Genomic DNA, 21,805 nt, shown 5'->3' on the forward strand with positions numbered 1-21,805 from the left:
TCTCGTCTAGCCTGAACCCCCTTCTCGTCCGTCCCCGTTATGCACTCGGAGCGCACATACAGAGGTCGCTGGTCTCCAGGCTGGCGGTTTCTCTCCCGCAGCTTAGACGCCCTGTTTCGCGACTCTAGAACCGAGATGCAAAATCCTCCCGCGCTCCTAGAGAGGACCCGGAAGTCCAGCGCAGTCCCGGAAGAAGAGGTGCTGACACACTTCCGGCCTTTGTGACTCATTGTGTCTGTGTCGAGGCGTCGGAAGGGCTTGTGTGTGTGTGCGGCGCCCTTCTGCCGACCTGAACCCCAGAGTCAGCTCCCCTTTCTCGCCCAGCGCCCCCGGGCCGCTCCCGGGGCTCACGGTGAGACTTGGGGCCGGCTTCTGGGGAGGACGGGCGGGGCCGCAGGGTTGTGTGCACGAGGGTGGGCTCTGCGGCCTCGGCCCCGGGGCCCCCCCAGGCTGCCTGGGCGCAGTGTGAAGGAACCCAGGCCCCACTCCCCTCCCCAGGCCCGGCCGTGGGAAGCGCCGTCTCCCGCGGACGTCCCCGCCCCACCTCCGGGTCCAGGCGGGGAGGGCGCAAGGGTCTAGGCGCCGGGGGTGCTCGGAGACCTGGGAAGAAGCGGTCTGAGGGCCCTTTCCGGGCCCTTCGTCCCCAGTGTCATCATCGTCGTTTGACGTTTGTGAGAACGGGGTCGCGAGCGAATCGACCCCTCTCTGATTTTTCTGCTCTCCCATCGTCGCCATTTGCTTTCATTGCAGTGAGAGATGTTTTTTCAGGACCTCGAGGTGAAAAATGCGGAAGGCCGAGAACTGGAGACGTTTTGAGGTGCCGCGTACGTGTTTTCAGATCGCCTGCTTCTCACCCCATCCCCCCACCCCCGAGCGCTGATGAGAGAATTTGAAACCTTAGTCCTAGTAGATGAAGAAGTAATTCGGGTCTAGTGGAGATTATGTACAGCCACTCTCTCAGCTTTCCGGAATATTTTGAAGGCCTTTAATAAAAATGAGCTATCCGGCAGATTAGGTGGATTTTTCAGTTCTGGGTAGTTACTCTGCTGGTCTTGGAGTTCGTGAAGAGTGAGGGGAATTTGTAGAAATGCACCGAGCTGTTAGTAGATTGATTAACTGAGTGACCTCACAAGACAGAACAGTACACCAGTTCTGTTTTGTCATCCATAAAATCAGCTAGATTTTCTCAGAGGGCCCTAACAACTATGAAATTGTTTGATTTGGTAATTGAAAAACTAAGTTTACAGTTTAGCCTGACGGTCCTCCCCTTCCCCCTCTTTCCCGTAGTTCTTGTAGTGCACAATAAGATACTTTGATTATAGAGAGTGGCTGTTATATGGCCTGGGACCAAAGAAAGCATTTATTGTACAGGCCAGTGCTAGGAGGATTGAAGGTGGTCAATAAATACTTGTCGAACTGAATTGTGGACAATTTATTGTAACCAGATAGCAAAGCACTGTTACTCTGTATGCTGGCCTAATGTGGAGAAATAGCTTTATTACATAGGGAATCATAATGATACTTTGCTCCAGAATATATTTCCAAGTTTGTGTTGTCTCTGACTTACTATGCAAGATTCTTGTTCATTATTTCAGGCAGTTTTCACCAATCTTAAAATGCAAACAGGAGGGCTAAGCTACTTAAGATACCATAATCTTTTGCTGGTTCTCTACTTGATGTAAGCATTTCATTTTTTTCTAACTTGATATTGAATCTTAGTACAGGTGAGTGTTATGGGAAATCTTGCCTTTTCATTCTGAGGTAGTACAGTATTATTCTTTGAGTAGCTTGCTCCCTTTTAAAGGTAGCTTTTTCATACTTTAAAGCATTTTATAGCTCTGTTCAAAAATGAGAGTGGGCAGTTTGTTTAAACTTTGAAGACTATGCCCTGGTAAAGATACTGGCGTGTTAAGAAAATAGACTTTGGAGTAAATTGAGCTTGTAACTCCAAGGCCTTTTTGTAAGAAAATCATTCTTATTTATCCTTGGTGAGAACTAGTTGGGGGCAGGGAGTCATCTAATCTAAATAGGATAGTGTGTCAGAATGTCTTCCAGCTCAGAGGGACCCCCGCAAGTAGTTTTCTACTACTCACCTGCCCCACCCCATTTGACAGATAAGGATTCTGAGTGTTAAAGAGGTTAAATAACTCACTCAGGGATGTGTAACTTATTTGTGGGAGACGAGAGTTTGGGTGTTCCAACCTGTGCTGTTTTCCCTGTAACAGGATGCCTCCCATTGCTTAGTCTTTTAAGTAGGCTGAAAATTGGAAAGTACACCTACTTCTCTAGTGCCTACTAAATGCTAGATACATTTTAACTGCTTTATGTATGTTAACTCATTTAATCCTCACACCTCTGTGAGGCAAATAATGTTTTTTATCCCATGGTACAGATGAGGAAACATGTATAGAGAGAGTAATTTGCCTAAAATCATCAGCTGGTAAGTGGTGGTGCCCCTTAATTAAACTTTTCCAAGTAGCCAGGGGCCAACTTGAAGGCAGTCGTTGAATGCTGTGTGGATGGGCAAGGAATAGTCCATTGTAAATACAGTCAGGTGTGTTTTTTAAAAATGGATGCTTGCAAGGTAATATATTAAATGGTCTAAGAGGTATGAAGACACATATCCTTAACAGTAGTTCAGTTGAGGAGGAGGACATGAAAAACTTAGAGAAAGAAACAAGGACTTCACAGCAGATACCAGTAGAGACCATTAGGGGGAGGGGGGGATTTAGACAGAGGAGAAGACATTGGTCAGATCATCTAGGGACCTAAAATAAAACCCAGCCCTGCCACTTGTTGTGACTTTTCTCTTAACCTGAATAAGAACAGAGAAAGGTTTGGGCGTGGAGGAGAGGACCTGCCCCAATCGGAGGAAGAGGGAATGCGCCTCTGCCCTCATCTCTGGCCCTTCGGGTCTCACTTCCTTCTTGGAATCTCTTCCTGTTCAGTCCCAGTGACCCTAGAAATATCCTCCTCTTTAGAACTCCGGCCTAGGTGTGGGCACAAATCAGGATTGCTTTATTCTCCTTAATACAGCTGAGACAGGATAGAATTTTCATAAAAATAGATACTTCTGATGCCAGGCTGGTTACCATGCTATTTCTAGATGAAATAGATGTGTCCATTGGCACCTCGTGACTCTCCTTAGTTACACAGCTCTCTATAGTGAAAACAGCAGGTGGCAGATGAGGCCCATTCCTGAGTGATGGTTCTTCATGGGCCCCTTCGTTGGACTTCCTCTTAGAATCTTATGTACAAGGAAGCCCTTCCTTACTCCATGTTAGGACAGAGTGAGTTTGTTATTGTTGACTGAAATCAACATGGCTGCTGTATGAAGAAAGAGTATATTCAGTGTAACTGAGGACCCTGGCCTGGGAGGACAGTCATTCAGAGAGTTCTGATTGGAATACTCCGGAGCCCTTTGTCTGGAGACAGTTAGTATGCCTTTTTATGACAGGAATGCCTGGAGGAAAAGAGGTTACGTTAATCAGTGTGTTAAAGCAGCATGTCAAGGATACGTCTCAGTGTCACGGGAGAACATACTGTGCACATTCTGCTGCTACCTATGTGTGAGAGAAGGCAGAGATCAGGACTGTTAATCATTCTCCTAAAGAATTCGGTCAAGGACAGAAAAACCAGACTCCTCTGTGAGCATTCCAGGCTGTTTCTGTTCTCGGCCACGGTCAAAGGCCCGTGGCAGTCTTGCTGGCACAGGTGAGAGTGGCTGCACGGCTTCTCCACAACACAGCCCGAGTTGGTCTGGCTAAACAACTTAGGGCCTCGACAGTTTACCAAGCTGTCCTTGCCTGTGGCACCTCTGTGGGGAGCCGTAAGAATTTTATTTCACAGTATGATGGTTAGAGCTTAATCCAAGGAGTCCCACAGACCTAATTTCAAATGCTGACTGTACCATTTAATTGCTGTGTAACCTTGGGTTATGTTATTTAATGTCAGTAAACCTCAGTTTTGTCATTAAAAAGTGAGATGATAATTATGCCTACCTCAGGATTGTGTGAAATGGGTAATGTGATTCCTGGCACATAGAAAGCAGTCAATGAACATTGGTTCTTAACTATTACACCTCCTAGAAGCTTCTTGAATGGAACAGCCATGAGGGTCAAGTGACATTTTAGCTTAGCTCTGAAGGATAAGTAGGATTTGAAAGAGTAGGCATTGAGTGTGATGTAAGGAAAGGCTGGCAATCAAAATACAAAGCCTATGTAGTAAGTACTGAGTAGACTCATTTTACTGGATCAAAAGATTCATGTGGGGACAGGGAAGAAATTGAGGGGAAACAGACTACTGGAGGATGGTGACTGCAGGCAGTAGTTTTAGGAAGAGTAATCTGAGAGTAAGATAGGAGATGGGGTTGGGAGGCAAAGTAGGGAGAAAATGAAGGCAGGGAACCAGAGAGGAAGCTGGACTTCACGGAACTAGGTAGAAAAGTAAGCATGAACAAAGAATTACTTCTTCCTGGTGCTTGGAGACTGAAGCACAGAATTAACAGAATTAAACACTGCTGGGTTCTCTAGAAGATAAGTACAGAAAAGACATGTCCCTGTCTAAGAGGCTTAAAATTGTGTTGGGAGGTAGAGAAGGAATTTCAACCCAAATATTGAAAAGACAAGGAGAACATAAACGCCCTAAGGTAGGAGCAAAGACAGTACTAAGGGCGTTCAAAGGTGGGAAGGTATCACAGTTTAATTCAGAATGTGTGGAGACGTTCTATGCCTTGAAGGATAAGTAAACATTTGACCAGTAGAGCTGAAACAATGGAGATTGTTCACAGCAAAGGAGTGAAGGTAAAAAATCACATCCAATGTTTGGGGAACATGGATGGACCAGATGGGTTGAAAGATAGGGGATCAAGAAAAGTAGTGGGAGGCAAGACTGCAGAAGTGCTGACTGGTTTGAACACTAAACTAGTAGATGGAGGATTCATTGACAGTACCTGAGGGGAAGCAGGGAATGCCAGAGCATACCTTGGCAATGCTGCCTTGACCTAGGTATGTTGTTCATATTGGAATTAAGCTGGAGAAACTATTTGGGAACTATGTCCCTAGCCTAGCCAGGAGATAAGAAGCCCGGATGAGGGTGGTAGAAAATAATTGTGGGAGGCATATAGCAGGAAAAGATGGTATTTCTTTTGACTTTTCAGGATGAAATGAAAGTAACTAAGGCTTATAGAAATTATTTAGCCTTGATTTGGGAAAAAGCTAGCCAAAGGCGTGATCTTTTGGGCAACCTGTGTCTGCCTCCTTCTGTGGAGGTCCTGGCTGGCTCATGCCCCAGCTCCAGGGGCCTCTTCCTGGAAGCTGCCCTGTTAACATGTCTGTTACTTCTCAAAGCCTCTGTGGTGCTCCTGTTAAAACTACCTTAGACCTGTTGGTACATTGTGCTTGTACCGTAATTATTTTTGTAAAAATAGGAATGGGGCTTCTCATAGGACACCCTGCATATTATAGATTCACAGGAATGTTTAAGAAATTGAATTATTGTCACTGTAAGGACCTCACAAGCTGCTCTGAGGTTGAAAACAAAATGTATTTACTGCAGCAAGGAAGGTGGGGTGCAAAACAGGTCTGAAGGGATCGGTGGGAAGGGCTAGAAGACACTTTGCAATAGGACTTTTACCAGTTTAAAATCATCTGAGAAATGACTTGATTCCCCACATTCTCTTTACAGTTGCGTAGAAAGGTTTTTTGGATGTAATGTTCTTTATTGTTATTATAGACTGCTGTTTTAATAAGGATTTCTATTTTTTATTAAGGACCAAAAAATGAGATAGAAAAATTAATCCTGTGGTAATATTTGATTAAAATCCTGTTCTTGTGATGAAAACAGTCATTTCTAAACTTTTTTGGCCACACATTCCTATCAGTAAAAATTATTTATAAAAATTATATACATGTACTGTTACATCAGTATTTTGTATAATAAAACAAGAGATACATTGAATTGTGCTACTTAAAGATAACTTTTGTGGTTTAAATGTAGAGTTGACCCTCGAATGACATGGTTTAGGGGCTCTGACTCCCCCAACATTGAAAAAATCTGTGTGTCCCGAAACTTAACTACTAATACCTTACTGTTGACGAGAAGTATTACCAGTAACATAAACAACTGATTACTCATTTTTTATGTCATGTGCATTATTTGCTATATTCTTACATAAAGTGAGCTAGAGAAAAGGGAATGTTTTTTCAAGTTGTTGCAAATATAAAAAAAATTTTCCAATATATTTATTGAAAAACGTCTGATCATACCTAGACCCACACAGTTCAAACCCATGTGTTCAAGAGTCAATTGTACATGATTTTTTCCCACCAAAATTACTAATAATTTTTTAGTGAGAACCATGTAATTCGAAATGCTTTGGTAGGGTAAAACTCTTGGCTTAACTCATTATGTTACAGAAATCAGTTGCTTTGTCTCTGAAACTTGAATTTGATGTTTAGTTTTGATGGCTGTAGGATTGAAAAAGATAGTTCACAAAGATTTGTCAGTTCAGTGGAAAGAAATGCTTAGTGACTTGTGATTGGTCCTCTCCACCAACCGTGCTAAATTTCTGTGCTAACATTCAGCTAGTACATTCCCATTTTTCATGCCCATAAATTTCCTGTTCTTACAAACTAATCAAAAGGTGTATATTTTTAACAAACAGACTTGTGTCCCTCTAGATTTTTTTTCATTTGGAAGATTTTTAAACAGATTAGAAAATATTTCTGAGGTTTTTTAAATAAGGATTTTTCCAGGATACTTAGTTTCAGTTTTGGCAGTTAAAATTACCTAATAATGGGAAAACTTCCCAGTATACATCTGTTCTCATAATAGTTCTTTCCTCATGCTCTTTCCTTTTTTTTTTTAAAGCAGCTATTTTCTCACCGGTTGACTTGTTTTATTTATTATATTAGATCGACATTGGTTTTTATCTCCTAGTCTGGCTGAGTAAACCTTGTTCTAGATAGAAACTTCAGCTGTGCCATTCTCTTATTTACCTCTGTGTACATCATTAGTTTTTCCTCTAATTGTAGTTTCTCTGCAGGATCCTTAAAACTGCTTGTCTTTTTATTTTTTATTTTAGATTAAAATTGACATATAATGTTATAGATGTTGCAAAATGATCGCAACAGTAAGTCTTAACATTCGTCACCATAGTTAACAATTCTTTTTCTCGTGATGAGAGGTTTTAAGATTTACTCTCAGCGTCTCTCAAGCGTGCAGCACAGTATTGTTAACTGTAGTCACCATGCTATACATTACATCCCCAGGACTGACTTTAAAACTGGAAGCTTGTACCTTTTGACCCTATTCACCCATTTCAGCCAGCCCCCCGCCCCATGCTTGTCTTTTTTATGAAGGCGAGATTAAAGCTAGATGAAATAATCCGTGAGTCCACACAACTGGTCTCAGATAAACAGGGAAACAGCTCAATACCTAAAGAACAAGTGAAGAGAGCACCTTGGTAGCTCTCTGTGTGCGAGAAGGGGGCCCCCGTTTCTCCCTTGGGATGTATCACGTACCCTGTATGACATGTGACAGTTCAGTGTTTAGACTGAGTGATGGTGTTAGTATCAATTTGTACATTAAATGTGGCTCACTTTCTCTCACTTTAAAACTATTAGCAGGCATTTTGATATTTTCTTTGTGTATCCAGAGTGGATTGTCTTGTACTTCGAAGACCACAACTTTAAGCTGACTGAGGCACCCATAAAAATGACAGAAAAAGTGAGATGGTAGATTGGCAATTCCGGGGCTTCAAATTTGGCTTGAATGTTGACTCCACTAGGTAGGTGGTCACCTGCTACTGAGCAAATGACTTAAGTTATCTAAGCCTCAGTCACGCCATCTGTAAAATGACACCAGCAGTTGTGCCTAGTTGTGGGAGGAAATAAGAAGATGCATGCCCTGCCTGAGGCCTGAGCCCTGGTGCTGGCACTCTGCCCCCTTTGGGCTCTCCCTGGGCTGAGCACGGTAATCTCATGATGTCATGACCTGCTGTCCTGTGGAGGTAAGGTGCTCGTACTCAGGCACACAGCCTGAGGGTTGAATTAGCCTTGTGGAGGTTTCTGTTTGCAAACCCCAGTATATAAAGTGACAGAGGAAACAGCATGCTCTCAGGCCTTTTTCCCCCTTAACTCTCCAGGGGTTTATTCTCAGGGCCTTGATCTGTAGCCTTGGGCTATGTGTTAGCAGCACAGGTCACTTTTCATAAAGGTACCGATAACTTTTTTTAATACTTCAGGAAGACTACAGAAGCAAACGTCAGAAACCTCTCCTAGGACAGAAAGGAGAGCACAGACCCTGTTGGGATCAAGGCAGTTCCCTGAGCTGAATGATGACTGCTGAATCAAGGGAAGCCACCGGCCTGTCCCCTCAGGCTGCACAGGAGAAGGACGGTATCGTCATAGTGAAGGTAGAGGAGGAAGATGAGGAAGACCACGTGTGGGGGCAGGACTCCAGCCTGCAGGAGACTCCTCCTCCCGACCCAGAGATATTCCGCCAGCGTTTCAGGCACTTCTGTTACCAGAACACTTTTGGGCCTCGAGAGGCTCTGAGTCGCCTAAAGGAACTTTGTCATCAGTGGCTACGACCCGAGATCAACACCAAGGAACAGATCCTGGAGCTGCTGGTCCTGGAGCAGTTCCTTTCCATTCTGCCCAAGGAGCTTCAGGTTTGGCTGCAGGAATACCGTCCTGACAGTGGGGAGGAGGCCGTGACCCTTCTGGAAGACCTGGAACTTGATTTATCAGGACAACAGGTAAGAAGAGGTGAAACATTATGTGTGAGCAGTGCATGGACTTTGAGACTGGAGCTGAGAAAAGGATACTGATGTAAAGTTGTGTTAGTAAGTAACCTTTGTGGTGGTGGTTCTCCCTGCTCTGCTTGGATATTAAAATGTATTCTGGCTGCCTTCCCCCTGCATCTGCTGGTATACTTTGGTCTTCTTGTTTGTTTGGGCTCCTGTTTAAAGAGTGATTTACCCACAAACCCAACCTGTTTGTCCTCAGGTCCCAGGGCAAGTTCACGGACCTGAGATGCTTGCAAGGGGAATGGTGCCTGTGGATCCAGTACAGGAGTCCTCGAGCTTTGACCTTCATCAGGAGGCCACCCAGTCCCATTTCAAGCATTCATCTCGGAAACCCCGCCTTTTGCAGTCACGGGGTAAGAAGCAGGGCTTCATGTGAGGAAAAGAAACTGTTTAGGACAGGTGGTACCCTCTCCGTGTTGCTAAGTGCTTATGATATAAGAAGCTTGCTTATTTTTATCATTATGCATTATTGTCATTACTAGTAAATATTCAGGGAAGTATAGCTTACAAACCAATCTCAGGAGCTAATGTTACTAAGGAGGTAAGTGAAATGTGCATAATGAATTTGGTGGACATTATTGAATTGTTAGTATTCTGGATGTCTAGCAGAATTTTTTCACAGGAAAGTACTGGGAAGGGATGATGTGTTTCCAGCTTGGGTTTTGAAACACTCTAGTATATCATAAGTTACCTTAAGAGGGATCATTTTAAAAATTTGTTTGATTTAAAACATATAAAATATTGTATAACATCAGTCTTTTTTTAGGTTACTTCAAAATTTTCAAACAATGGGGAAAGAGTAGAAAGAGTATTTTGGTTTTGGTTGAGGAGCTGAGGAAAAAAATGTCAGGGTCGTATAAATAAAACTTAGTTTAACTTTCTTCCTTTGAGGAAGACATTAATGTCTTTATCAAATTTTAAAACCAGAGTAGGGACAGAATATCAACCAAAATAATAACATACTAAAAGTAACCACAGTGTTGCTCATGTAATTATATATTAATGATACCAAAATTTTAAAAATAACTTAGTAACATAATAAAAGTAAGAAGAGTTGATAAAGGCCCATTCTTTAACCAGTGTATTTATTGGCGATGGCATTTAGGGTTGGCCCATTAGAGCTGACGGAAGCATGTTCTTCCGTGCATCCTGGAGGATGGCCCATGGGAACCAACACACTGTGATGTTCAGTAAGCACCAATGTCTACCCAGTCCCGTTTATGTCCTAGGGCTTGGGAGGTCTCTCCACACTCCACAAGGGGCAAATTAGGAAATTGAAGAGGAATATTCAGGATTTTACTGCAGATTGAGCTTCCCATTGCCAGAGTAACAGTTTTAGAGACTGTGGCGCATACAGTTGTTGTTACTTGGAGAACAGTTCCTCAAAGAATTGAAGCACATGCCTTCATCCTCAGTTCCCTCTCATATTATTCACTTTCCCGAGTGCTTGCTAACCCTTCAAGGTTAGGGTACTAGGCATCTGGTCTCTACGTTTTCTTTAGATTATCTTACTGTACCATCTGAAATAATTACAAGGTTTAGTGACTCCATTTCAAATTCATTTCTCTAATCTGTGCAGCTTAGTAATGTTATCTGTTCACCAGTAACATTTCCAAGTCTAATATTACAGGCTCCCTGCCATCCTAAGGTAGAGCGTTCCCATGAAACCTTTCTTAAGCCAAAGTGGCAAACAATTTTTGAGTGTTTCCAGACCCCAAAAATAATGTCTCTCAGGCTTTTCTGAAACCTCAGGACACATCTTGCTAACGGATGGTGTGGCAGCACAGATGCCCACAGCCACAGGCCAGCGTGAATGGTGAACACAGATCCGTCTGGGCTTGCTGCTGAGGTGTGGATGTGCTGTCTGGGCAGGAGGCTGGAAGCGCCATTCTTGCTGCTCAGGGTGGGGCTGCCTCAGTAACAGCCCCATGCAGAACAGATGCCTTTTGTGCTTTTTTGTGAAAGTAAAAACCAGCTTTGCATTTTGGTTGGTTAGTGTAAACAGGCATTAATGTAGGTCTTTTGTAAAAGTGAAGTGTACTCACACGGGCTTTCGCAGCCTGGGGATACCTCTATGTGGTATTTTAATTTTGCAGTTTAAAATCTTCCTAATTGTTCTTACACAGTGCAGTTAGTGTGATCATCTGACTTATTACAGATGCCTTTTATTAGCTGAGTATCAACCCATACCTTTATACATCTATAAATATCTCACCAACTTTTGAACCAAATATACATTGTATCAGAAACATTGTGGCTAAGTGAAGGAGAAAAGTAGAGGAATAGAAAATGGCAAAAATTTTTTACTACTTACCCAGAAGTAAGAAGATCCCCTTCCTGTACAGTTACTACTAAAGATTTTTAAAGCAGATGGTGGTTTTCACAACTAAATGGGATTCTGATGATGATCTGGAGAAAATTAAATCACAAGCCAGAGTTGAATCAGGCTGAATGTTCCCACTTCTATAGCTGTGAATAGCTATTCTGGCTCTGCCATTCTTAAGTGTGTGACATTAGGCAAGTTGTTTACCCTCTTAGGGCCTCAGTTTCCCCTTCCTTAAAATAAAGGTGTTGGACCAGGACCCTTTCATGACTCCTTGTGATTCCTGCTTAAGAATAGAAATCTTGGGAAAATAGAGGCCATGCTTCTTAAAATATATATTCTCTGTAGTTAAACACTGAACATCAAACAGACTGGTGCAGGAAAGAGTGTGCCCCTGGGGAGGCCCAGAGCAGAGCTGGTTTTACTCACAGCTCCTTTCCCCTTCCTCAGCTCTCCCTGCCACTCATGTTCCTGCCCCTCCTCACGAGGGGAGTCCCAGAGACCAGGCGATGGCATCTGCACTGTTCACAGCAGATTCCCAGGTGAGCTTTGGGCCCCTCTGCCTTCCTGAGTTCCTCGTGTCTGCCTCTCTTCCCGGAGCTCCTTGCAGTCTCTGCCCAGGACACTCAGTCTTGATGCCCCTGCCCACAGAGTAATCCCACCACCCGCCTGTCTGCCAGAGCCTGGCATGGTCATCTTTTTTTCCCCAGCATTCCTTGTAGTCAGCTCCATCCCTGACTCCAGGTTTGGGCAATGGGATTGTGCATGGCCTTTGGGGGAACTGAGTGTGGGCATCTCATATTATTTCAGGCAATGGTGAAGATCGAGGACATGGCCGTGTCCCTCATCCTGGAGGAATGGGGATGTCAGAACCTGGCTCGGAGGAATCTCAGTAAGGACAACAGGCAGGAGAATTTTGGGAACGTGTTTTCCCAGGGTAAGACTGATGCAGGATTATTGTCCGATAAGATTGTTTTGCCTCTTTTGTATTAGTTGTGGGATCTCTCATGTATTCAGTTGAGTGTTGACAATGATTTGGAGATGACTGAGCCCCTTTTCCAGACCAGAGAATAAGAATGTTTGTGTTCAGTTAACCCCAGAAGCTTGGTACTGTGACTCCCAGATTCCAGGTGGACTTTTTACCTCTAGGTGGTTTTTGCTCTTTGAAATCAGAAATACTTACATGTTCTGAGTCCTCACCCCTTCAGCCACTCCATCTCTCTAGGAGGGTTCTGCTCCATTTCCCATGGGTTACAATTTAGGTGTCTCTGTTGGAGGAATACCTATATTTCCTAATAAAGAGGGCGAAGTGAGAACTGATACTGGTCTGATCATAACTTGGGACCATGTTCATGAACTACCATGTATCCTTCCATGGGCTTTCTGTTGTCTTCCATCCCGTGAGCACTGCTCCATGACAGCTTGATAAAATTCCACGAGCTTGAGTCTACACCTCCCTTGTGACCAGGATTCTTAGTCTCCATACCTAACAGTGATCTTCTGTGGAGAGCTCTGGCTCTTGGGTATGTGGTAAGAACAAAAGCTTTAAGAGACGTTAACCAGATAAGGTGACACAGCTGAGAAACGTTCCTGTTTGTCTCTGCTAGATCTCCACCCCTAGAGATCTACAGAGAAGATCTTAAATAAATCGTGTCACAGGAAAGTCCCATGGGACTTCTGCCTGAGGAGGACAGCAGGAGGTGAATGAACAGAGAAAGGATATTAGCATAGAAACCTCGTTTTGTTTGTAGCTGTCAGCATAACAGGCTTATGGATTCTTGGTACTGCTGTTTGGACTTGATGAAAATTAAGTGGAATTGGATATGTGTTTATGAGCTGGGTATTTAATCCATAATAACTTAAAAACCAAACATTAGGAACTATCCAGTTCATCAAGGACCTTGGCTCAGAATTCCAAAGAATTTCTTCTTCCTTATTACTCGTTCAGAATTTATGGCGATTTCGTCACTAAAGTCAGGGGTTAGGTATTACTAAACTCCCTTGGTAGTTGTATTCAGAGGCCACTTGGAAAGGTTTCTTACGGCCAAGTAAAAAGAATAAAGTTGGGATATTTGGAGGTTTTCCTACACAGTGTAGTCTTTTATAAATACTGTGTGTTCATTGAACAATTTTCAGTCTTTACTCAAAAACAAAATAACAGTGATCTACAATAAAAATATATTCCAGTGCTTTAATATGCTCATTCCTGAAATGAGAGGGTCAGTTCTGCGTTGGTAAAATTTAATTTTCTTCTATTATCTCTTCATGGGTATTTCTGGAATTATTTCCAGTTTCTTTTCTGACCTGAATTATTCTCAGTTTCTGTCAGGGAAGGTTTTAGGTATGATTACAAATTCCCCAGCTGACCTCTTCACCTTTGTCTCTGTTACTTGAGCACTGTAAGCTCTGTGCTGCTCTCCTGGTGGAGAGTGACTGGGGCCTGTGCCAGAAGGTCCACATAACCTGTCAATGTCAGAGCTCTTTGTTTTGTACATTAACCATGGTCTTGTTGATAAAAATCTCACAGAATTGGAAGATCATTCACTTTTCATTTATTAACTGTAGGCACACCTTGTTTTATTGTGCTTCACAGAGACAGCATTTTTTTCACAAATTGAAGGTTTGTGGCAACCCTGCATGAAGCAAGTCTTATCAGTTCCATTTTTCCAAAAGCATTTGTTCACTTCAGGTCTCTCTGTTGTATTTTGGTAGTTCTCGTGATACTTCCAGCTTTTATTATTATCACTATATTTGTTATGGCGATCTGTGATCAGTGATTTTGACTTCCTGACAGCTCAGGTGATGGTTAGCATTTTTTAGTAATAAAGTGTTTTTAATTAAAGTATGTACTTTTTTAAGACATAATGCTGTTGTATACTTAATAGACTAGAGCATAGTATTAACATAACTTTTTTATACACTGAGAAATCAGAAAATTCACTTGACTCACTTTATTGCCATGTTTGCTTTATTGTGGTGATCTGGACCCAAACCCACAATATCTCTGAGGTATGCTGGTATATTGCTTTCTGCTAATAGAACTTAACCATTTTTGAGGAAAGACTGTCCATTCTCTTTTTTTTAACTTGAAAATACTTACATTAGAAGTGGAGCATGATTGTTTAAATGTATATTTGTTCCTTCTACTTAGCAGGTGACCAAATAATAGAACTGTGAACTGTGACCTCTTTATGTTCCTTAATTCCTCATCCCTTCTTTGTAGATGGTTCTGTCCCCTCTGCTCTATCCCACTCTCTCTGCACGTGCTCTCTGTTGTCCTCTCCACTCTGCCCACCCTCTTAACTTCCTAGCTCTACTCCATGTTGTCCCTTTTTGTTGTTGTTTCTCCTTATTTCTCTATTTTATCTCTGGCTAATAGCATGTAGAAACTTCCTGGAAAACAATGTCACTTGATTAACCTATACATTCAAAAGAAAAGGTGCTATTGTATTTTCTATTTATTGTGCCAGGTGGTGAGAACAGGAATGAGAATGAGTCCACCTCAAAGGCAGAGATTGCCAAAGACTCAGCACCACATGGGGAGATAACAGGAAGATTCCAGAAAGATTTTGGAGAAAAACGTGAACAGCAGGGCAGGATAGTAGAAAGGCAGCAGAGAAACCCTGAGGAGAAAACTGGAAGAGACAAGAGAGATGCAGGGCCAGCTACCATCAAGGAAAAAAAGCCCACCACAGGAGAGAGAGGTCCAAGGGAAAAGGGTAAAGGTTTGGGAAGAAGCTTCAGTCTAAGTTCAAACTTTAACACCCCTGAGGAAGTCCCAACAGGAACAAAGTCTCATAGATGTGATGAATGTGGTAAATGCTTCACAAGGAGCTCAAGCCTTATTCGCCATAAGATAATCCACACTGGCGAAAAGCCGTATGAATGTAGTGAGTGTGGGAAAGCCTTCAGTCTTAACTCAAACCTTGTCCTGCATCAGAGAATCCACACAGGAGAGAAACCTCATGAATGTAATGAGTGTGGCAAAGCCTTCAGTCACAGCTCAAATCTCATTCTGCATCAGCGAATCCACTCTGGAGAGAAACCTTATGAATGTAATGAGTGTGGGAAGGCCTTCAGCCAGAGCTCAGACCTTACTAAACATCAGAGAATCCACACAGGGGAAAAACCCTATGAATGTAGCGAATGTGGAAAAGCTTTCAACCGAAACTCATACCTTATTTTGCATCGGAGAATTCACACCCGAGAAAAGCCCTATAAGTGCACTAAGTGTGGCAAGGCCTTCACCCGGAGTTCAACCCTCACTCTGCACCACAGAATCCATACCAGGGAGAGAGCCTCTGAATACAGCCCAGCTTCCCTTGATGCGTTTGGAGCATTCCTGAAGAGCTGTGTATAAAGCCAGAATTTGTCAATGAGCCATTTCCCCATTTTGTTTCTAAAATTATTTCAGAGGTGTGTGTCCATGGAGGGGGAAAAGAAACAGCCTCAACAAGTTAAAAAAAAAACACACATTTTAGGATCCTTATGGTTACATCAGCAGTGTTCTGCCTTGCATAGTCTGTGGGCATGTAATTATTCCACAGAACCCCCGCAGGGAAAAGCTAGTCATGGATAATCCACGTGTTGTTTCTGCACAAGACAAAAAATCACACTGTCAAGCTTTCCAGTAACGAGGATACCTTTAAAGCACTGTTGGACTTCAGCAACCACAGTATATAATTGCAAGGTTTGGATTGGCTCTCCTAAAGTGATACTAAGGTTAAAAAGCTCGCTGCAAACAAGCCCTACTTGGCCAACATCCTGCTGTACTTCTCAAAAAAGAGGGACAGTTAAAACGAAAACCATATTGGGACATGCTGCTCGAACTAGTTATATATACAATTGAGTTATATATAATCACTGGTAGCCTACCAAAGCTGTAGAAATCTAGGACTGTGCTGATCAGTATCAAACCAAAGATTTCTATCTCTTCCTGAAAGAGGGTGTGTGCTCCAGTCTACAGTTCCAAAGGATTAACAAATGTAGATGGTTCTATCCTCATCACTGAGATAAATTCTACTGAAATGGCAACAGTGATTGAAAACACTTCTCTCCCTTCTAGAAATCCCTCAAACTCCTAAAGCACTATCGCACTCCTGTATGCATTTCTCCACAACTCAGCACTTGATTGTCTGCTTTCTTTTAATCCTTCATTGTCTTGTGTGTCTAAGTTTTCATCACCCCCCACAAGAGATACTTTGATTGTCAAGGGGTACATCTCTGTCCCTGAAATTGCTGGACACAGTGCCGAACACATAAGAGGCATGCATTATGCCCAACTTCTAACAGGACTTTTACATTTATGATGAAGCCCTGTGAATCTTGAGTACCTGAAATAAGGTAGCCTGGGCCAACTTTTGAAGGGGACCTTCAGAGCCCAAGACATGCAAAAGCTCTGGGATCTGATGCTATTTTTGTCGTAAATATTTTTTAAAAAGTCACTGGTTAGCCACACTACATAGACTCTAAATATGGATCAATGAGTAAATACCATGGAATCTCATCATCTAAAGAAAAATACAAATACTTACTAAGGCCATTTTTTGACGTCTTTCTATGACAAAGATCTTAGCCAGGATTCTCTTAAGTCAGCTGCTGAACAACATGATGATTTAGGCACTTACTGAATCATTTGTAACTTTAAATAATACAGTTCAGAAGATATGATTTTTGTTGGCTTTTCAGAGAAAGGAAACTTGGAGGGAGCTTTTTCCTCACACCTCCCATAAACTTTGCAGAAGCATCTGACATGGTGAGCTGGCAATTACTAAGCATGTTGGTTGCCCCAAGAAGTGCATCGACGTGCCAAGATGTGGTTGGTGGTATTGTAGCCCTACTGGATGTGGTCTTTCCTGTTTCTCACCACTAAAACCTGAGGAGAGGTTATGAGACTTTCGTCTTTTCCACCCTCTGTGCAGGAGGATACAGCTGGTGGCCTAGAAGCTAATGACAGACCATTGTCAGATACACATATGGAAGACCCAAGTATCATGGGCTACTACATAGATGGTCACAAGGATTTGGGTGGAGATGAACCTGTTCAGGAGAGCATGCGGGTGAGCATGGATACCTCGCAGGAACTTAGAATCATAGGCTAAGGGCACACCTGAAGACTGTCCCCATAACAGGAGAGCCCCACACAGAGTTTGAGATTTTCCATCAAGAAAGAGAACTAAAAACCATCATTCATCAGTTGTTCCTGGACCAGTAACTCCAGCCCATAAACAGCAGGGCTCTATGGAGAGCCAGGGAGCTGGAGGCGGCTGTGCCCCAGGCCAGGCCAGACTGCAGTTCTGCACAGCGGTAGTTCTTGGCCTCTGTAACTTGGACCAACCACAACTCCCTGTAGCTTCTGAGCAGTTTCATAGTGTTGCCTGGGGAAACTTCAGGGAAGTCAGCTGGCAACCAGAATATTTCTAAAGGAAAACAGGAGAGATATTCCAGAAAAGTATACCTAAGTAATTTCTTTTAGTAAAGGAGGGTAGAAGACATTTTCTTCAAAGCATGAGTCACAATGGTGATGGCAGAGAAAACTGCTGGTGCTTCTGAGCAAAGACTTGGCTGCTGGGAAGCAGCTGAAAGCAGTGAGGTGCCAAACTCCAGGCATTGACCGTTCTCAAGCGGCAAAGAACTTCGTTTGGTTCCACACTGGCCTTTTTTTAGCCACAATTACATGCTGACATAATTCAGCCATCGTTTTTTTTGTGTGTGTTTGTGTTTGTGTTTAATAGTTAAATATAACCTGTGCCTCCACACTTAATTCCCATTTCACCGGGACATCCTCCCAACAGTGTGGGCTCACTGCTGAGGTCACTTCAGATCTTCAGCAGGTGCACTTCCTGAGGCAGCTGTTTGAAGATAACAGTCTGTACCTGCTTATTAAAAGCGTTTACACTGCACTCATTTATCAGGCGCTCTAGTGCAGAGTGTAATTGGGTCTTGCTCAGAAAGGCTGCAACATCTCATAGAGCTCAGGACAGTTACTCAAAAGTTCTTGACTGACTGAAGTCTGTTAACAGTAGAAGAACTCTACAGCAGACCATTAGCATGCTAGTTGATACAGTGGAAGTTTTTGAAGGGTGTTTAAAAATATACCTTAACCTTGCCAGGAAAAGAAGTAAAATTCCTCAGGTTGTGGGGAATTTGTTTCTGTTCCAGCCTGGCAGACAAGGCTAAAGCCTGAGAATATGGATGTAGGAGGCATCTTCATATGTAAGGCACTTAATATTTTATTAAAGCATGAAGGTGAAACCGCTGACTGTGTAGAGGTGGACACGTTTGATACGTGAGACAGTTCGCGTCTTAACATATTGGAGAATCCATTCCAGAAAGGAACCTCTTGAATGTGATAAATATAGCAAAGCCTTTCATCACATCTCAGCCCTTAGCATCAGAAAGCTTACACTGTAAATAAATTGTATAAATATTCTATGTGAGGACAACTTTCATGTGTAGCACTCATTGCTTTGGACAGAAATGAATTCTGTCAGTATGTCCTGACCATGTAATGGATTTCAGAAACACTGCAGAGGAAGCTCAATCTTGACTTGAGGATCCACAAAAGAAAAAAATGTGGGGAAATGCTAAAGAAATAGCAAAAATGGTTACAAAGTTGTTCTTACAAAAATTGTTACTGTTGGATACTTCTATATATTTTGTATGACCATAATATCAGTGTCTTTGTTTTGTACCTTCAGCCCCTGTTGTTAATCTGTATATTCCCTGTAAACAGATAATGTATTTTATTTTAATCTATTTGACAGAACATACCACTCCAAAGCAGCAAAGTTTTGGAGTAAATAGTGATCTTGGAGGTTGGTGTGGTTATAGACAAAAAGTCCACAGAACTGAGGAGGGGGGAAAATGAGGAAAAAAACCTTCATAGTTTGGTGCTTATCAAATCAAGAGAGGAGGTTAGCAGATTCATTAGGAGAGACAGGGTAATAGGGCACTAACATGGAGCAATCCCTGTAAATATCTGCAGCTTCCTGAGAGTTTTCCATCCTGACCGGAAAGCTGACCTCTTAGCTGCCAGGTCACCATTTCTAGCAAAGAGAAAAGGTTCTCTGATCTTGTCGGGGTGGGGGGATGTGGCGGTGGCAGGCGGGTAGGAGTGTCTTCATGAACCGAGTTGGGTGTGTTCTGGAAAGGCTAGTAGGGCCACTTGACTGAATTCTGTAAACCATATTGTCCTGCTTCCCCCACTAACTCTTAAATCTTTGCTTAGAAAATCTGGGATTGGAAAACACCAAGGTGGGCTTTTGCCCGGCAAATGGGCACAGATGGTCCAATGTCTGGCACTACAGGAAGTTTTCCTGATAAGGCTGGAGAAGCATTTTGCAATACTCCTTTTGGCTGTGCTCCTGCCAGTTTGCCTTGTGCTTGCTTCCCCTGGTTTGAGATGATTACAAGAGAGGGCTGGTGAAAATTTACGGCTACAAAAGAATTTTTTTCTAACTTTTATCCTCAAGATCACCTCTTTTTATTCCAGGGTCTAGTCATCCTCATGTACTTACTCATCTAAAACTAACCAACCAGGTTGCATCCTGCATCCTTGTGGGCGATCCTTTGTGTGAGTTGGAGTTAACAGTATTAAAATGTGGTCAGACAGTGACAGCAATACTTATCAGAGGAGCCATACTTTTGTGTGCCCCACTCTGAGCAACTTCCCAGAAATATTTGTGAGGGATCTGGGGTTTCCCATCTAGAAAATCAAATGATGATCTGCAGATTGCAAAGTGAAATGTAGAATCAGAAAAAATAAATTAAGTTGTATCAGTAGATCTTTTTTTCATGGACATTCAGAGTAGATTTTTATTTCAGCTACTACTGGAGAATTTAATAAGCATTATGTGGAAAGTTTTCCTCCTAACATAGATTTAGGTTGCATTTTTAGAATGGACACACTACTGTACATTTAGAAGCAGTTAGTTATTTTGCTATTCAGATTAATTTTTTTATTATATCTGAAAATGAAATTATCTGTTTTACTTTTCAAAGCTTTGTAAAAATAAACTTGAAGTTATAGGGAGGTCAAGCCATCTCCAGTTCCACAGGTCAAACAATCATTTGGGCATCTCCAAATACAGAATGTCTGAACGTGGGGGCTTAGTTTTGTATCACCTGCTTCTGTCGTAGTGGACACCACAAACCTCATGTTTTTCTCTTGTCCTGAAATAGCAGAAGGTAAAGAGTGGGCATTAGGTTGACTTTCAAACATGAGCTTCTGTTATTTTAGCAGCTTTCTCTTTTTTTCTAATTTAATCTTTGAGATTCTCACCTCCATTTACTAAAGAATCATGACTCACTTTGAGTTATACCATAATTAGCAAAGTTAATTGGTCTGTGAAAATTACCTTTTCTCCCTTCAGCAAGCCCTCATGGAGCAGTGAGGCTGAGTGTGTGAAGATAAAAAGAAAGAATGAGATCTGTGAGTGGTGGAAAGGTGATTATTAAAACTGGGATTTCATTCCAGTTTGAGTTGTTTTCAGTTCCTTTGGTCCAGGGAGCGGACTCAGCAGCTGCACTCGCCCCAGAGCAACTCGCGTTTAGTCCCTCAACAAGGTCAGGGTCTTAGGAAGGAGAGTGCCCGGCACTCCCTGCTGAGGAAGAGCACAGGAGGAGGCCTGGTGGCAGGAGCCAGGAGAAACGGGGAGAAGGGGGTACGTGTTGGGGTCTGTGCTCACTTGCCTTCCCCCTCACCTCAACGACACAGCAGGTCAGTAAGGTCTTTGCCGCCCTATCAAGGGCAAAGCATGTTAGACTTAGGGACGCTGCTGCTGGTAGCAGGGATTCTAACGTGGAAACAAGTATATGGGGGGTGGGGAGCGGATATTGATTATGCAGGAAAATCTTGTTCTAAAACTATATGAATTAGGGGTTAGGATGGGATATGCAAGCAAAATTAGTTATTTTAAGATGAACATTATTTTTGTTAACTTTTAGTTAAATATAGATTATTAAAACCAGGTCAACATGATAAGCCTAAATCTATATAAAGAACTAATAACTCAGGCATTGTCTTGTTACCCGTAAACTGGTTAAGACAAATCTTTCCTGTTTGGTCATTTCCTAGTTTCTTAGGTTAGAGTAAATTAGACCAAAAGAATAAATTTTCTTGTCTTGATATACCTGCAGAATTAAGTTATTGCTGGCAAAACCTGGCCTTTTCATTTTACTAGTCTTTGAAAAGTCCAGATGCTTGGTAGATGTTCCATAAATGATTTTTAAATTGAATTTGTTAATTTAAAATCCTTAATGTTTCTAGAAAGGCTTCTTTCAGTAAGTAATGGAATCTTTGAGAAAAAATGGTTCATTTTTTTAAAAGCTAGGGAACTCCTCCATTGAGAATAATAATTGGAAACCTTGATTGAGGACTGAAGTTTCAATCACGGGAAACAGCAGCAAAATGAAGTGTGTACGCATTAGTCACTCGTCCACTTTAGGGGGCCCGACAAATTGCTAGAGTAGTGAGCTGGGGAAGGAACTCGTGGGGAATTATAATACTCTGTTGTTTCTCTTCTGGGTCACGGAAAGACAATAAATTATCATCTCTAGGTCGCAATTTTTGTGGTGTTTGTTTTCTGTCATCCTTGGTCATGTAAATACAAGTGTTTTGAGTAAGGAAAAGGTATAATTTCAAAGTTAAAAACAAACTGTGACCCCAC

General features: G+C 42.4%; 1 protein-coding gene across 4 annotated transcripts; it reads left to right on the forward strand.

Moving 5' to 3' along the window:
• The first annotated feature begins 202 nt into the window (after positions 1–202).
• Positions 203–21,702, forward strand: ZKSCAN1 (zinc finger with KRAB and SCAN domains 1). Of its 4 annotated transcripts, none has more exons than XM_017651984.3 (7): positions 205–352; positions 751–824; positions 8,246–8,761; positions 9,012–9,165; positions 11,586–11,677; positions 11,946–12,072; positions 14,606–21,702. In XM_017651984.3, the coding sequence occupies exons 3-7, from the start codon at positions 8,336–8,338 to the stop codon at positions 15,493–15,495; spliced, it is 1,689 nt and encodes a 562-aa protein (XP_017507473.1). In that variant the 5' UTR covers positions 205–352; positions 751–824; positions 8,246–8,335; the 3' UTR covers positions 15,496–21,702. The 4 variants fall into 4 exon arrangements, with proteins under 4 accessions (XP_017507472.1, XP_017507473.1, XP_036867677.1 ...); XM_037011782.2 differs by having other exon boundaries at positions 751–817; XM_017651983.3 differs by lacking the exon at positions 751–824 and having other exon boundaries at positions 203–352.
• The last annotated feature ends 103 nt before the right edge of the window (positions 21,703–21,805 follow it).

The sequence above is a fragment of the Manis javanica genome, chromosome 10, assembly GCF_040802235.1.
Source record: "Manis javanica isolate MJ-LG chromosome 10, MJ_LKY, whole genome shotgun sequence".
NCBI lineage: Eukaryota > Metazoa > Chordata > Mammalia > Pholidota > Manidae > Manis > Manis javanica.

Excerpts from the sequence above, each read along its gene's own strand:
- ZKSCAN1 (XM_017651983.3), top strand. The coding sequence starts at position 8,336 with ATGATGACTGCTGAATCAAGGGAAGCCACCGGCCTGTCCCCTCAGGCT. Across the intron at positions 11,678-11,945 it reads TGTTCACAGCAGATTCCCAG|GCAATGGTGAAGATCGAGGA; the intron begins GTGAGCTTTGGG and ends ATATTATTTCAG. Across the intron at positions 12,073-14,605 it reads TGGGAACGTGTTTTCCCAGG|GTGGTGAGAACAGGAATGAG; the intron begins GTAAGACTGATG and ends TTATTGTGCCAG.